At 44.8% G+C, this 17544-nt stretch overlaps 1 protein-coding gene across 5 annotated transcripts in view; it reads right to left on the reverse strand.

The window, feature by feature from the left end:
* The window catches only part of arhgef4 (Rho guanine nucleotide exchange factor (GEF) 4), a 79923-nt gene that overhangs the window by 43229 nt on the left and 19150 nt on the right, over window positions 1-17544 (reverse strand). For 4 of the 5 annotated variants that reach the window (XM_028970125.1, XM_028970130.1, XM_028970127.1 and 1 more), the window contains one exon: window positions 830-4864. In XM_028970125.1, coding sequence (XP_028825958.1) covers window positions 830-4864 — 4035 coding nt within the window. Of the gene's footprint in view, window positions 1-829; window positions 4865-5372; window positions 5570-17544 lie in introns of those variants that run through there. The other variant, XM_028970126.1, reaches the window with a different exon arrangement.

The raw sequence follows: 17544 nt of genomic DNA on the forward strand, positions 1-17544 counted from the left end.
AGGCATAAAGGAATTACAAACGGGGGTAAAACAATTTCAAAGATTTATAACTGTGATTAGTGTGAGAAGATGCCACACTGCTTTATACCCACTGCAGGCTGCAGTACAGAAGACACCTCAAGATGGTGCCAGACCCACAGTTATTCCGGCATGAAGTCAATTCATTGGCAGTGAAGCGGACTCTTAGAAAATAAATCTTCCACAGTGACACAGTGACCTATTTCAATCCCTACAGTAAAGCACTGACAGTGGTAAGATTAAGATCATCTGGTTCAACGTCAATTGAGCACGTGCAAGCGTACACATTTTTGGGCTAAGCTAGGAGACCAAAAGCAGACAGAGAGATTGTTGAGGGCTCCGTCATCTTCTTGTTTCAATATACTAGTGCAATGCCAGAAAGGGCCAGCGAAGGGTGGAAGAGAGAAAAAGCTTCTGTGTGCCTCTGGCTTTTGCCCAGCAGCAAACAATCCTTCTTTATACTCCTTTACCAGAGCGACGTTCAACACACAGTTGTTTAATGCATTTATGTGTGAATCACGGTCGCCAGCAGGTGTTTTCTTTAGTGCCACACCTTAATTACCCAAACCAGTTTCATGAAAATAACAGGCAGAGGTTTTCTTTGCTTTAACACTTCAAAATTCCATAAAAGGACAGTCATCACTTCACATATGATTCTCATATAAATTGCCGGAATCTTATCTTATCTTATATTATATCAGAAATTAATTCATTGCATTCATAGATCTAAAGTATTAAAGTAAATATTAATTAATACTGCAAAAAAAAGAGATGAAAATAAATGACATAACCAGCATCCATAATGGCTCACCTCAAAGTCACTTATGGACAAAGACGTGACCAAGCTGATTTGGGACTGGCTCTCTGTACTCTGCTCTCGCTGGAAGCTTGTGTCTGGGGTACTCAGGGGACTGACTGAGCCCATCGGCCCTGCCTTGGGTTTCAGTGTTTTGGGTCTCTCTGGGGGGTCTGAGAGAACCTCCATGCTTGTGCCCTGACCCAGAAGGATAAGCGAAACTGCACTTGCACGAGAGTTGGCATAGCGGAAATTCCGCCGCTTCCCACCCGGCCTTGGGCTCTGGGGTTTGGGGCTCATTGGCCTCAATGGAGTGTCCATGCTCTCATTGTTCCCAGAGGTTCTTGGTGAGGCCTGATTTGATAGAGATGTCGGAAAAGTGGGACTCATGGGTGTAAGTGCTTCTGAATCATCAGAAGAAGGTGGGCCAGAGTCGGCAAAACTAATAGACAAGCCATTGGGTGTTGCCTTCCTTCTCTGACTCTCAGACTTGCTGCCTAAAGGCGAGTCGTCCAGAATTTCCTGCTGGAGGCCTCTCTTAGTCAATGGGTCGGTGTGTCTCAGGGCTCGGGAACTGGAGGGAGAACCATGGATGCTGAGCCCATCCTGGGATGAGCCCACAGCTTTACTATGAACTGTCCGTGAGCCCCTAGGGTTATCTGCCTCTGGCACGGACATTGTGCGCCGGAGCAATTCGGCCTCTTTAGCCCGACGAAGCTTCTTCCATGACTGTTTACCCTTCAGTTCCTCCACCTCTCGACTCACACCTTGCTCCTCATTCTCCTTATCCATGGGGCGCGACTCAAAAAGGCTAGACAAGGATTTGTGAGCCTGAGCAAAGCGCAAACGGAGACTTAAGCTTTCACTGCTTTTGCTCCTTTTACAGTTCAGGCCATCTGGTGCTGTGCTCTGCTTAAGAATATCCAGGTTTGTGTCCCTGTCAGTCTCAAACTCATCTTCTTCTTCCATGTCATTGGTAGATACCGCATGCAGTGGAGACTGGTTGTCACCATGGTAAAAGACATCGTCGTCTGAGTTGTCCCGTTCCACCTCCCTGCCTTGATCTGTGCCTGAGTTTAAGGATGGTTGGGAAGAAAAGCTGTCATTCCCTACATCTGATGAGTCCTTGGTAGATTTTCTGCTGTCCCTTGATGAGCTCTTGCTTTTCCTAAACGAAGGCATTTTGGCAAACACTGAAAACTTTGAGCCTTTACCTTTATTCTTATTCTTTGCCGTTTTTCGCAGACTAGTGCCACCAGCTAACTGGGAACCTGAATGCTCATCAATCTCTTCACTGTTAGTGCTAGTAGTGTCCAAATCCTGTGAGATGGATTTGGGGCTCTGTATCTCTGACATGGCATCTCTATCAAGATGTGCAGCTGGGACCTGCATGTTTCCAGTTTCGTGGTTGTTGCTGCTAATTTGTGGCTCAAACCCTGTACTAGAACAGCAAGCCTTCAGGCTTTCAGCAGGACATTGGGTCTGAAGGCATGCGGTGGATGTGGCTAAAGAAAAAACTATAGCATCCCTGCCTTCTTCTAAAGCCGGCTTCATATCTTTCGTCTTGCCTCTCTCATCATCCTCCACCATAGAGCTCTCCTGGAAGTGATCAGTTTCCAAGATCGGCTCCAGGCCATTGGCAGACAGGCCAGATGATTCTGGATAAGGGTGCCTAACTATTCGCACCGTGCTGTGAATGCAGTGTAAAGTCTGGACCCCAACCTCTGCAGAGCCACTGCAGCTGACAGTGTAACTACTGTCGATTTCAGAGGGCTCTGTGAATGTGCACGAGTGACCCCCCTTCACCCCTTCCTCGTCAATTTCTTCCCCGGCGTGCAACAGTAGACCCCGCGTTCCCAAATAACAGGCCAATGGTTCAAGGCATTCCTCGAGCTGCTGGTTTGTCTCAGAGAGGCTTCGTCTGACATCTGCAGCACTGTTTACTCTCATGTTCTGTCCATTGTCTGTAGACAGTGCATGGAGACGGATGTCGTTTGCAGGGCACCCCGGCAGTTGAAGTCCTTCTAGCTCCTCCACAACGGACTGGGTGCTGCCTGACTCGTCTCCCAAGCCTGATACCGCTGAGTCCTCACTGCTCCAGTGCTCAGAGTCCTCTGGTTGTCTCTGCTTATCTTCAGATGGACTGGGAGGTTTTTCTGGGATATCCCAATGGTGCTCTGTGAATTGTGTGGCAATCTGTTGTTCCAATTTGTAACCGTCTTCAGAGAGGCTTTCAGCTCCATCCGAAGAGCACAGTCCAATAGATATGTCACAGTGCAGATTCTCCACCACCCTACAGCTTACTCCAGGCTTGGAGTTGTTGTTAGAGTCTGAGAGAATGGATGTTTCACAGCAGTCAAGCACATATGGCACCTCTTTCGAAGGAGTTGAATGGGTGATCTCGGCACTACCAAGATCCGTGTTAAGAGTTGCAAGAATTTCTGTCTGTAAGGACGTGGGTTCAGAGGAATTGTTCAGCTCTCCAAACTCATCACCGCTATTAAAAAAACATGGATCATCAGCAATTTCAATAGAAATGTCAGTGGGACTGCACAGCCCTGGGTGTTCTGCTCCTAGATGTGAAAGGTCTGGTGTAACGGGTGAGAGTTCATGTGCTTTTATGGGTCGCTGTGTGTTCTCTACATCCTGCATAAGGTCGTCATGACTGGATGTGCCTTCAGCCTCTTTTACACATTCTTTCCCTTGAGGCAATGTTTTTTCTCCCTCCTTATCGCGCCTGTCCTGATTAGGTTGGGAGGACTCCTGCAAATCAGAGCTTTGAGAGGAGATGGCCTTGCAATCTATGTAGAGAAGACATGGGCATTCCTCTGTTCCTTTCACAGTGTGAGTGAGTGCAGATGTTACGGAGTTAGACTGAATGTGGATAGGCTGGCTCTCCCATGAAAATGGTGCACCATCAGATCCTGGGTCGCCACCCTCCTCCTTGCTCTGTATATCTGGTACCTGGGAGATTAACCAAATGAGGTCGTCCCTTTGAGAGCGAGTATCAAGGCAAAACGGCTCGGCTCGGTTCTGCTGCTGCAGCTGGCTTTCTATGGGGCTAGCCACAATAACTAAGTTTGTGTTTGACAGTGACCGCGGCTCAGGGGCGGGTAATTCTTGAAGAGACAATGGCAGAGAAAGTCCGTCCTCCTCAGGCGCCACTGCGTCACTTACAGACTGATCTGACCCAGAGGGGGGATCCCATTCCGGTAAAGTACCAACCGACACCTGGGACTGGATACCTGATACTGTGTCCTCACTGCGTGCCTTTGAGCCCCAGTCTGAGGTATGTAAATGTGTTTTTGTAATGCACTGGTTGCGTGTGCAGGTGCCGTATGTTTCTAGTGTGTCTGTGTCTCTGCAGTGTGTGTCAGTGCTATGTGTACAGCAACTCTCACAGTGTTGTGCAAGCTCATCTTCTTGAGTGTTCGCGCAAAGTTTCTGTTGCTCTATGTGCTTCGCTCCACTGTAATCAACATGTGCCTCTGTGCAGTTTTTACAGTCTTTTTCATTCCTACCGTTCTGTGCACAGCATTGCCTGTGCAAGGCCACAGTCTCTGTATTTCTTCGGCAAGTCCTTGAAGAGCGAGAAATGGGTGTGTCTGTGTTTTGTGTTTCTTCACAGTCTCGGCTGCCTTCCTTTGTACTGTCTACTGAGTTGCAGTATTTGGAGTGATCAGTCCCTATGTGGCAGGTCTCTGTGAAGCCAGGGCTGTAGTGTTCAGTGACGGTCTGGTCACTCTGTTGTTTCTCTGCAATGTGGATCTCCGTGTGTTCCCTGGTGTGGGCGCTTTTCTCTTGCCGTCTCGTGTTACATTCTGCTCGTTGGAATCTGTTCTCCAGATGCCATCCAGCGTAAGTGTCCTCTGCCCCCAGCAGAGCAGACAAGCAGTCCTCGTTGTTGGGCCCGAAGGTGTCACTGTGCCACTGTGAGTATTCGTCAGAGGCCTCTGCCACACGCTCCCTCCATTCCTGGGGCTCTTCACCCAGGTCCTCTGCCTCTACCTCTTCACACTCATGTGGAGAATCCTCAAGAGTTTCCTGGGGCTGTAAAAGACAAGAAAAAACAGGAGAGGTGAGATTGAAATCAATGGAGGAATGCAAAATAGAGAGTGGGTTAAACTAAACTAGCACAGATGTGCAGTCGGTGTTTGTACCAAGAAGGCCATTTAAGAACCAGAAAGTGGCCCAAATAATAAAATAAATTACTGCACATAAATAGATGCAATTATGCAACACCTACCAGAAACATAGTTTAACTGAAGCATGTCTGAATTGTTCTAGCGACCAAATGTCAACAGGAAAAACTATTTTAACTAGAACGCCCAGTCATTACCACATAGTATTCTCTCTGCCGCACAAAATAATTATAGATTGTGTGATTAATGAGACCCAAATGAGTCACTACAAACTAATAACCAGCTTTTTGTTTAAATAAAGGGAAACACAGTACAAAACATTAGGAACTCAACATAGCACTGAACTATCAACATAAACCATAAAGCAGAAGTTATGCAGCATTGTATGTAAAAATCTGGTTTCAGGTGAGACTTACATTCCAAAGCCTGAACACCACAGTTGTTTCCCAGACGAAAGTACAAAAGTGTGTAAACACCCAGCTGAGTACACCTCCCATCTTGCCTCACACGCCACACACACTTTCTTCATTCTCTAACACAATCCTCTATGTGTGTCGTAACCACTCAGCATCTTCTGCACTATACCCTTACGCTTCCTTCTACTCTGCTCTACTGATAACTTGTCCCCTCCCTTTTCTCTGTCATCTTCTCCAGTGGCCTCCTCCCTTCTTCTGTCGCTCTGTTTCTATTCTTTTCCATGTTTGTCCTGCCCACCCTGCCAAGTGAGTCAGCTCCCCTCTGAGGAGGGCGAGTCTTGCAAATTACAGAGGGGCAGGCCTCTTCTACCTGCAGCAACTCGCCAACATCCCTGTGGTCAGTGAGAGAGCAGAAGAAATAAAAAAAGGCTGCTGCATCTCGCACTGTACAGTCAAGCGCTTTTTGATTAATGCTTATTTTTAACTCACTGAATTATTACATATCAAGGAGCCAATGGGAAACAATGGCTATTACTACGAGAAGAGACCTTTCTGAACCTTATAATAACAAATCATCTACAGGAGTCTACTTCAAAAACTGATGTTACATAATAATGCATGTAATAAGAATGTGGGAACTGTCTGTAAATTGACAAAAAATTACATTCCAGCCAACGGGAAATAAACTTTCTTGTTTTGTAAAGCTAAAAATATTGTTCATCACAAGGCAAAAATGATTAACTATTTAAACTAGTGAAACAACGACTGTAGCGGACACAAATAACTGAGACAAAGTCATGTAATAACAGCTAGTGGTTGATGGAAAACTATCATTAAAGAAAAAGCTGCACCAGAGTCAGCACAACAGTACAGGTTATTATTAAACTGACTGATTCATTACAGAAAAGTGAGCTAACTTGCTCCATCATGGTATTGTCTTGACCTGCTTAATTCTTGGTAGCTCTTTGAGTTCTGACTTGCCCAACATGTTGCAATTTCATTTACTCCAGACCAAACAGACCATGTGTCTACAGCCCTAGTCCTTTACGTAATGCTCTAAAATCTGAAAAGCATTCAAGCAAGGACTCTACACAGCAAATAGTCAGGTTGGTATCTGTGGGTGGTAATAATGGCAAATGTTTCCTGTGGGTCATGCTGGTATTGCTCCATAGGAAACATACAGACATTAGGCACCAGCATGCTAGAAAATTGCTGTATAAATCTGGGACAATCTCAATTGCTAATATTATCTTACAATTGAAATAAAATCGCTTAACGTCCTTCCAGGTCATCACATCTTACACTTTAAGAGCTGATTTAGTTGAATAATCACTATTAAGTTCAACACAGTCGTGTCAAATGCAAACCAAACTGCAGCAGACCCCCCCCCAATTAGTGCAGATGTGGGCTACTTATCATGGTGCACACAAAACAGATGTTTCCCTGCTATGGAAAAATCTGAGCATTTCAATGTGGAACAGGAATCCTGCCATGGGGCATTTTGTGGCAGAAAGGCTGGAAAATGTTGGAGGAGTATGAATATGGGTTATTTTAGTAGGACATAACCCAGGTGTGATGATATGGATCTGTCTAATGTGAACACGTCGATGAACTCATGAGGAGATGATCTTGCAAGAAGACAGACCTCCACATCCTAGTTTTATTAATTAAATGCATCCCCCTATCATCCCTTATTAACATCAAGTGAGGGCTAAATTCTATGAAGAGGTCACAAACTGTCTGCCTCCAACCCATAAACAATTCTGTTCACACCCTAAATGATATTTGCCACATTGCTACCAGATTTTTAAAAAACAGCTAATTTGAGTACTGAAGTTTATTGCCGTATGTGATCTTTGTGCCTTGTTTTGCTGAATATCTAGGAGTGCCATATATATTAATAGGACGCGTTAAGGAAGCGCCCCCGTAATCAGAATGTTCGAATCCCGATCCGCCAAGGTGCAACTGAGGTGCCACTGAGCAAATCACCGTCCCCGCACACTGCTCCCCTGTCATTTACATTTACAGCATTTATCAGATGCCCTTATCCAGAGCGACTTACAATCAGTAGTTACAGGGACAGTCCCCCCCTGGAGCTACTGTCTTGCTCAGGGACACAATGGTAGTAAGTGGGATTTTGAACCTGGGTCTTCTGGTTCATAGGCAAGTATGTTACCCACTAGGCTACTACCACCCTGTCATGCCTGCCCACTGCTCACCAAGGGTGATGGGTTAAAAGCAGAGGACACACTTCGTTGTGTGCACCATGTGCTGTGCTGTGTATCACAATGACAATCACTTCACTTTCAATTCAATATCTCTGTGTGTGTTAGTGTTAGAGGGAGAATGAGAGGGAAGATAATATCTTTTGTCTATCTCATCATTTCTCACAGTGTATGTACAGCCCTGTCCAAAGTCTACAGGCATTTGCACAGCTGACTAAAGATCTGAGCAGCTTTGATGGCATGCCTGACTGAAATGAAATATACCGCTATATAACTAAATATTCCATGATCACTTTTCTGTTCATAAATACCCATTTCAACCCATCATTCATTGCTCATGAGCAGGAGTATTACAGTTTTTTTCTGATGGCTTAAGCCCTAACTGTGATTCTTATAGCACAATTGCTAAAACTATTAATACTTATGGCAAAACCACTCACTGAGTTTGCAAAACTAAAAGCACAAACACTGCTTTGCACTCAGTTTGCAATTTTGTAACACACACTTTGCAAAACTGTAGGCACAATTCACTGCACAACACTCTTTTTGCAGAACTTTAAACACAACTCACTGCTTACACTCAATTACCAAATTTCCAACACACTCCTAGCAAAATTATACACATGTATGGCTATCATTAACACTATTTTGCCAACTGTCTGGCACACTTTCACGTGTGAAAACTGTTTTAGATAATTAGTTCACTTTGCAATCAGCCTAAGCACTATAAATAAGCCACAGGTAAGCTGTCTATGTGGAGTACAATGGAAGGAGCAGGAAGAGTGAGAATCAGAGGAGGCCGGGGGAGAGGACGTGGAGGTGAAGAAGTTGGAGGAAGAGGACGTGGAGTTGAAGAAGCGAGAGGGTTAGAGGAAGTTAGAGGAATAGGACAAGGAGGAGCAAGAAGAGGACGAGGAGGGGGAAGATGAAGGGTAAGAAGAGTAAGAAATAGAATAACTGATGACATCAGAGCTACAATAGTGGACCATGTCATCAACCATGGGATGACCCTGAGGGAAGCTGGCCAACGGGTTCAGCCTATTTTGAGCCGCTACACTGTGGCAAGCATCATTAGGACATTTCGAAATGAGAATCGGTAAGTACTTTGTAGCACTGCCATACTCTAATGAGATACACAACAGTACCATACATGCAAAAACACTGAAATTGTTACTTTACAGAATTGCTAGACATCCAGATGTTGGGGGCAGAGGAAGAATGTTCACTCCAGAGCAAGAGACCCATATAGTGAACATGGTGATGGGCCTGATGTGTTGCATTTGTTTTGTCTTGTGATGGAGTGATGGAACTAGAAGCAGATGCCATAGGACATGAGCTACTTTTTGTAGATGAGGCCGGTTTTAACCTCAGTAAAACCAGGAGACGTGGCAGGAACATTATTGGACACCGTGCCATCATCAATGTCCCAGGACAATGTGGTGGTAACATAACCACGTGTGCATAACCACGTGTGTTGTTCACCATCATGCAACCATAGGCCCATACAACACTGCACACATTATTGCATTCCTGGACACCTTACATGACATTCTCACTGTTCAGAGACCAGAGCATACCCGATATGTCATCATATGGGACAATGTTAGTTTCCATAAGGCTGCTTTGGTCTGCAGCTGGTTTACAGACCACCCATCCTTCATGGCACTCAACCTCCCTCCATACTCTCCATTCTTAAATCCCATCGAGGAGTTCTTCTCTGCCTGGCACTGGAAAGTGTACGACCGTCATCCTCATAAACAGGTAGCCCTTCTACAGGCAATGGAGGAGGCATGTGGAGATATTGACCAGGCATCATGTCAGGCCTGGATACGGCATTCAAGGAGATATTTTCTCCGGTGCCTTGGACGGGAGGATATCGCATGCGATGTGGACGAAATTTTGTGGCCGGACCCAGAAAGACAACATGATGTAGGCTGATTGTCTTTTTTTTTTTTTTTTCCTTTTTTTTTGTGAAATTACCATTTTGTGTTCTGACTTTTTTTTTATGAGTGTGAATAAACACCAATACTTGAAGTTTGGATCCTTGTATGTTTACATGACACTATGACAAAAGTATGACCTCATATTGACATCTGTACACAGAGAAAGCAAAAGCCAGATGTGTTTTGTATTCATACCATCAGTGTGCAGTTGGAGCGTTGTGTGCTTAGTAGATGATGGCTTGTGTGTACTGTTTGATACGAAAACACCATTTTTACGAAGGTGTGAAGAGTTAATCTAGCTGTGTTCGCTTTTGCAAGAGAACTACAATGTTTTGATAATTGGGTGAAAGGTTTTCTTATTTGTGTGTAGAGTTTTGCAAAAATAGCCAATAGTTACAAAAAATGTGCTTAAACAATCAGAAAAAACTGTAAGAAGTTTAAAGGGAACTGAATATTGCACTCGATCAGCCCCAAATATCCAGGATGAGAACTGATCCCATGCTTCATTGCATGCCTCTGAGATGTTTGACTTGTTTACACATCAGTCTTTCTCTTCAAATTCTAATTGTATTCTTTGGTAGGCTTCTACACTGCGACAGTTATAATACCACACCATTAATATTTAAAGTTCAGCCTTAAAAAGCTTATCGTATCAAGTTTAAAGTGATCAATTAAATGAGTCACACTTGATGTTTAGGTGTCTGTTTTTGATATACATTTACTCTGTGATGAAAGGTAAGGGTAAGGTCAGGGTATTCAGCTTGGTATAGAAATAATGCATCATCTTCATCCACGCCCAATATGTACAAACGCAAACAAGCTTAATGTTAAGACAAATGTCTCTTTTGGACAATCTTAATGTCATTTACGGTCCAGCTGTTCTTTTCACAAGTAAAAGAAGAATCTGTAATAAAAACTGGAGTCCTTTCAACCAGATACGTGGAATAGGAACCAGACTGCCACAACACAAAAATGTGCTAGGCAGCACAAGATGTTAATGTGTGCGTGAGATTCAATATGGGAAAATGGTTGCCAAGGGTTCTAGCACTCAGGTGTAAAATCTGCCAGCTCCCGGATCACTGTGTGTGTGTGTGTGTGTGTGTGTGTGTGTGTGTGTGTGTGTGTGCGTGTGTGTGTGTGTGTGTGTGTGCTGCACAAGGTACAAGCTTCCTGCTGAACTACATTTTTGAGGAAGAACCTATGTTCTTGCACAGTTAACGTAGATGAAAGCACCTGCATGTGATACGCCATCACTTTGTTCCCTGTCATCTGCAGTGACATGTTCAAAAGGGAGAAACGGGAACCAAAACTGTGAATATCTGACAAATATCAGGTTGGAATGTCCTGCAAAGCATGCATGGTTGTATCAAAGCCTTGATCTAAAGTTCATGTGACACATTAGTGCACTTGTTGATTCTTGCTTGGTGCAACTAATTGCAGAAGTTAAGAAGTTTTCTTAACTTTTCTGTACAAAGAGGTGGACAATTGTTTTAGAAATATTTAATGCGTTCACATGAACGACCGCAATTAACACTGCTGTGTTTTTGTGTTTCCTATGGTGGGTCTGACCTATGACATGGATGCAAAATTCACAGACGGTCAGTGCAGGACTTCCAGGGCTGATTCAGCTTTTCATTATTTTCACATGGAGACACATGGCTTCCCAGGCACTCAAAGTCAAAATCAGGCTCAACCGGTCGAAAGCATCAAAATAGAGTCCCATGTGGTTCATAGCATATTTAAAAACCAAGAGAAGCTCAAAATTTTAACTCCCCATTTAGGCCTTTTTCCCACACCATTCGCTGTCATAGTTTTACAAAGGTTTACATAGGATTACAAAGGAACCTGAAAGCCTGTACAAAATGCACACACAGACACACACACCCTTTCTCAAGTGGGTTTAATCTCTGCCTCTGTATAATAAACACCATGTCTAATGTCCCAGAAGAGGGCTTCGCCCTGATCTCAGCACACCGCTGGTCCCCTGCCGAATACAAACTCATGAGCGAAACACCCCCCACCCCCACTGTGTTAAATCAGCACTATCTTCATCATGCTGCCCTGGAAAAAAATGATCTGAGGAGCTGTTGTCCGTAAGCGTCTCTTTGTTAGCTTTTTGCAAGCTTTTCCTGGAGCTCTGTGTTACGTCTGTGTTCGTGTGTAATTATGGTACTACAGCGACGGGTAAATTAAGGTCAAAGCTGCCCACTCATGACCACAAAGAGGCAGCGCAGTGCATGGCTGCATGAGAAAAGAAAGCCTCATTACGAATGTCTGTCGGACAGAGCACGTGACGCGTTTTCAACCTGTCGTCGTCACTGTGCAGCTAAAGAGAACCGAGAGCGATCACCCAACAAAAACACCGAAAAAGAAATGGCACCCTCCTCCTGAAATGTGACGTACCTGTCCTAACTCTGAGGGAGTGGAGGAGTCTCCGGTCCTCCTTCAGCACTTGTTCGCCCTTCTCCCTGTGCAGCGCTCCCCAGTCTGGTGGCCTGTCGGCGAGGCTGACTCCACCTCCAGGAGAGCCTGAGCGGAGCGCGAACGAGGGAATGCACGTGGGCGCCGCTCATTCAGACCCCGGCGCGTTAACACGGCCGCTATTGTGCTGTCCTGCCACCGGAGCGAGCGGGGCAGGGCAGGGCACGCTCAAATGAGCTGTCACAACCGCATCTCAGCAGCCCTGGCTAGACCGTGGGTCCATACACCCCCCCCTCCTTTCTTCTTCTTCTTTCTGCCAACCGGCACCAGCCAGAGCCGACGGGAACGATGGCAGCCCTTTGGAGGGTGGTATCACATCGATGAGGATCGCCCGTCCAAGCGCTCCGGTGACTCTCATGTGGAAGGAATCTGTGTGCTGTGAGAGCGACGGACGGAAAAGTATGGAGCGTCACACGAGTGACATCTGGCCGCTAATTAATTATTCACGTTGTTATTCTGTTCTGCTATCATTCTGTAGTTTAAAAAAAAAACACCAGGTGACAGATAGGCAGTTCTTGCTTCATTTTTTTTTTTTTTATATAATTCTGGGGGAATTAAAAAAGAATCTCTCACCTGTAATCGGATCTCACAGCTTTGAGGAACATAAAAGGGGAAAAGAATGTAGTAGCTGCAGCTTATTGGTGAGTTTGAGGTCATCCAAGCCCCTTGAGTGTCGGGTAAGAGGAGGGGAGTAATTCGACCTCCGCTCTCATTCTAAGGGAGGATGGTAGGCGGAGAAGGTCCTGGGGACTCCCTGGAGCCTTGTGCGACACAGTAGACACTCACGGGCTAAAAAAAAATGCATCTATCAGACACCGATCTGCGCCTGGCCGGGCCGAGCCTCATGGCGGTGCGAGGTGGGTGACGGACCTCCATTGTTTCACCTACGCAGCGGCGGTAAATGCAGCCCATTGAGTTGGGCACAACAGTGGCCTCTCATTCCCGGAGGGGCCTGGGATCAAGCGAAACGGCGTCTTGGGCTTCATTCGGGAAAAAGTCCAGACACTGGCTCGGTTCAGCTCTGTCTCAGCACAAAGAGAGAAAGCTCCACAATTTCGCCCCTTCTTCACGGAGGGATCACAGGAGCGATTTACTCACTTCCCTTGGTAGGAACCAAGATGACTTCTGCTACTCGTTTCGAGGGGGAATGCTGATTCAGTCGCTGCTTCAGACTGCATGGACAGTGGAGTGGTTATTGCTTTAATGACGCTGAATTATTCATGGGAATTGTGAATGAATAATTGAGTGAATTGTTCTTTCGCTTCACGTGGCTCTGGTTTGGGAGTACAAGAGTAAAAGCCTTAGACCTACTGACTGAGCGGCCAACGTGACGGAGTTCGACGCAGAAAATCAGCACGCGCAGCTAATCCGTGCTAATTACTCTTAATTGGATTAGCCAGAAGAGCCTGACCAATGGGACACGTAGGAGAGCTGTGGTGTTGGACAGAAATGTATATAGAATTGCACTGAGTGCTGTAAAAGAGCCATATCTCTGCTGATGAAACACCTTGATTGACGGAATTCTTTTTTGGGCCTTTATCCCCTCTTCTGTAAGATGCTGTGATCTGAAGCCAAGCTTCTTTAGACCCACAAGAATTTGGGCAGGCAGTCAGGGAGGCAGCCTCTCAAAGGACCCAAACCACTTTTTCTCTATATAATCGATCCCCTTGTCAGGGAATTAGCCGGATTTGATGGTACGGCCTGCCGGATTAGGTTTACCTAACGTGTATGGAACTGCTGGGAAGACGTGTAGCACCAATATATCTAAATCTAAATTCGATTAGATCCAACCTACCAGTTTAAATTGCATTTCCTAGATTTCTGGAATTTTTTGCATGTTAATTGATAGAGATGCAGGACCCACAACCTTGTGCTGATATTTAAGATTCGAATATGAGTCTTATGTTATAGTTAGCCTATTGTCAGAAGGATTTATTGCAAATCACCATATTTATTGGTCCTGGATCTGAACATAAACTCATTACATGACATTTCACATAGCACTGAAACTGATGTGAAATATAGCTCAAATTAGTCTTCACCACAGAAATATTGTGTTCATAAATATTAACAACCGGATCAGGTGTAACTAATTTCTGGCTTCTTGACCTCTCTATCAGATCCAGAATGCCTCAGTGCGACATGTTTTCAACCTTCCCAAGTACTCCCATGCCACTCCATTGTGACATTCCCTCCTCTAGCTGCCCGCATCAGCTCTCCACCTAGATGTCATCGATCATCCAGCACAGCTGACTTGTATCACCATATCTTAATGTACTAGGAAAACATTCTTCTAGACTCTTCTCTGTCTCGACATCCACTAGATGTTCGAACAGCCGAGTCACTAAAGATCTTCAAATGCAAGCTACAATCCTTTCTGAATCAAATGACAGATTATGATGATGGGTATTTCAAAGCACCTATGTAAGTCGCTCTTGACAAGAGCATCTGCCAAATGCCTTAAACGGAAGTGTAATAGGTTCCAAGTAGAAAATCTAACAATCTCAAGGTGAACAATGTAGGAGAATGTAAGCTGTTCCCCATGTATGTTTCCTACAGATTCTTCTATTTAATCCTGCATTCCCACAGCATGAGTGTTGGTTGAACCAACAACGCTACCCAGGCCCTACTCAGTGTTTGCAGAGTGATGAGGGTTTACACTGCCCAGGGGTTTCAGCTTCCACATCCCCTGCCATGGATAAGTGGGTTTAGACAATGAAGGGATTAATAGACGTATGATTTGTTGACTATGGCATTTCCCTCCAGTGTTTGTTAATACAATAAACTCAAACAGCTCATAAACTCTGGAGCACACTGGCACATACTGAAGCCATACTTTTACAGTTCTTTTCCTTCGCTCTACCAAACGGGCCACACTTGGTAATAGGATCAGCAAACACAGTCACTAGCCACACGCCACTGTGTCACTCTCTGGCAGAAAGCAGCACATCTGCACTGACAGTACAGATAAGAATGTTTCACCCCACGCTGGCATGGTGCACAGCTGAGCCCTGGACGCCACCCAGCCAATCACAGTGCTGCCTGTGGGCATGACCTTAAACTCCACTCATCTCGGGGTGGACGTGTGGGCTGGGAGGTCCACCACACATGCAGTAGAAAATGTCAACACTTGCCCCTCCATTCAGATCAACTCATGTTTTATGCCAGCCAAAGACACAAAAGAGCTGACTCAGCATTCAAAAACGAAGTTTTATGTAATTATTATCCCAGCAAGTAATAAAGGTAAATGTCTTGTTTTGAAATGTAGTTATTTAAGTCCTATTCACTAGTCCTAAAGTAAAATTGTGGCAGTTTTATTACATTATATTTGTTTATTATGTAACCCTTTTGTGTTTAGTTAATATATTTAAACACCCATAATTCTACCAAAATGAATGTCTCAATTGTCCTCATTCAATTGTCATGAACAACTCTGAAGTGAAATACAACAGCACAACACACCCTGGGGCACAGCAGTGCTATCTTCTGTGGTGCAGTGTTTCCCACTGCATTCAAAGCATTATCAAAACAGTTCGTAAAAAAGCGAGGATCCCAGGTTTCACGTTTCATGCTGTTTTTCTATTTCCACCTTTGGTGAACAAACTTAAAATCCATGGATCACTGTCATCTTTCTACCACCTATAGGGCAGGGTCTCCTATTGTCACCAAATACGCCAGCTGTCCCTATAGTGTTGTTACACTTTATAAGGCACCAGAGGAGGCTCAGTCTGTTATGTAACATGTCCCCTGTGGAGAGGGTTAAACTGGGTAACATACAGCCCATCACCCCCTGGAGCTCCACACTCAGACCTCAGGGACATGGGAATCTCGTTTGTGGAGGACACAGGCACCAAAAACAACAACAACAACAAAAAACTATTCCAGCAGTTAAGTTGGTAGCCATGGTCACTGGTTATTAAATATTTGAGGAGCAACGGGAGGTTCCCAGGCCCTTGCTGTGAGTATATGATCGGCGGTTCATCACATGGGAACAGAAGACATAATTGCAGCGGATTCCAAGCAGATATATTGCAAAAAGTTGTTCCATTACAGCACAACAGATTGTGCTTTCCCACAACCTTGTATAACTGTAAGGCAATCCAAAATGACCTGAATTGACTGGACCTGGTCTGAAGGAACCCGGTCAGCACACCCAAGCGAGGTTGATTACATCACTGTCAACTTACATCTCCAGTGTGCCTTTTTTTTTTTTTTTTTTTTTTTTTTACATAAAATTAGCTCATTTGTTTAATTTGAGCGCTTTTTGCTCAGTGACAACTGCACCCTACCAGAGAGGCTGAAGCTTAGCGGTTTTAACGGCTTAAGGGCAAATCTGTGCGACACACAAGGTGGCAGGTCTTGGTATCAATGGCAAGTGTCAGTATGGGATGCTGGACTGGGAGTCAACATCTGGATTCTGTCTCTTTCTGTGAGCACACAACGGCAGAATCCGCTCAGTAAATCCCGACCAACCAGCCTTCGTCTGCTGTGAACCAGACGCTGTTTTCACCACCATTTATAAACACGTTAGGGTTGGCCTGTGTACACCGTGACAAGGTTACTATTGTGACTAGACAGCTTCAAAATAACAAAACAGGGTCAACCAAGTCTGGCAAGCTTACAATACCAGACATACGTTGCCCGGTCATTGGGGACGTTTGAGAAAAAAATTGATAAGCTCCCTAGTTTGCCTTCATTCCTGATAGAGACGATGGAGTCTGACCTTAACCAATTGGCCAACGTGTCGCCACGGGGCGTGTTTCACGTCAATGTCACTCTGTCAACGCTACTTCCGTCTAGCACCAAGCAGACAACACTGACCTAAAAAACATGCATCACCCGAAAAGTGATGCCACACCCCCTGGCTCATTAATACCCCCTCATGCCCCATCCTCAGCATGCCTGTATGCAGTAAATTAGGGGGGACATCCAGCAGACCCTCTAGTGCTCCATAAAACTATTCTAATGGCTTCTCTGGGCCTGTAAATGCATTAACAGCAAGACAAAGTGCTCCTAAACCTGGATGTTCATCATTGGCAGAAATTCCCAGATGGGTTAAATGTACACATGTTCAAAAATTGACACCAAAAAAGGACAAGCGGGGCAACAGAATACACAAATACATGGCAGAAGGAACGCATTGACCTAGACTTAGTGGTGAGAACAACATGTACTTTGGATTCCATCACTAACATGAACCAAAGTACAAAGTACATGAAATCTATGATATGATATCCTGTGTTGGTTTTCATCCCCTAGTAACCCTAAACCTACCCTTAACCCTATCCGTAACCCATTAAACATATCAATATCAGATGCTGAGGTCACTGTGCCATTGAGACATTTGTTCCAGAACATAAGCATGCACATCACAGTGCAGTCTTCTCATTTTAATTTCTAAACCAAAGTCACAAATGGGTTTCTGTTTTGGAAGTGGGTGTACTGCATGTGGAAGGACTTAATCGGAGTGAATGCTATGCTGAATGGACTTCATGATGACTTCACAGCTATGGAGAACCATCC

The sequence above is a fragment of the Denticeps clupeoides genome, chromosome 2 (genome assembly GCF_900700375.1).
Source record: "Denticeps clupeoides chromosome 2, fDenClu1.1, whole genome shotgun sequence".
NCBI lineage: Eukaryota > Metazoa > Chordata > Actinopteri > Clupeiformes > Denticipitidae > Denticeps > Denticeps clupeoides.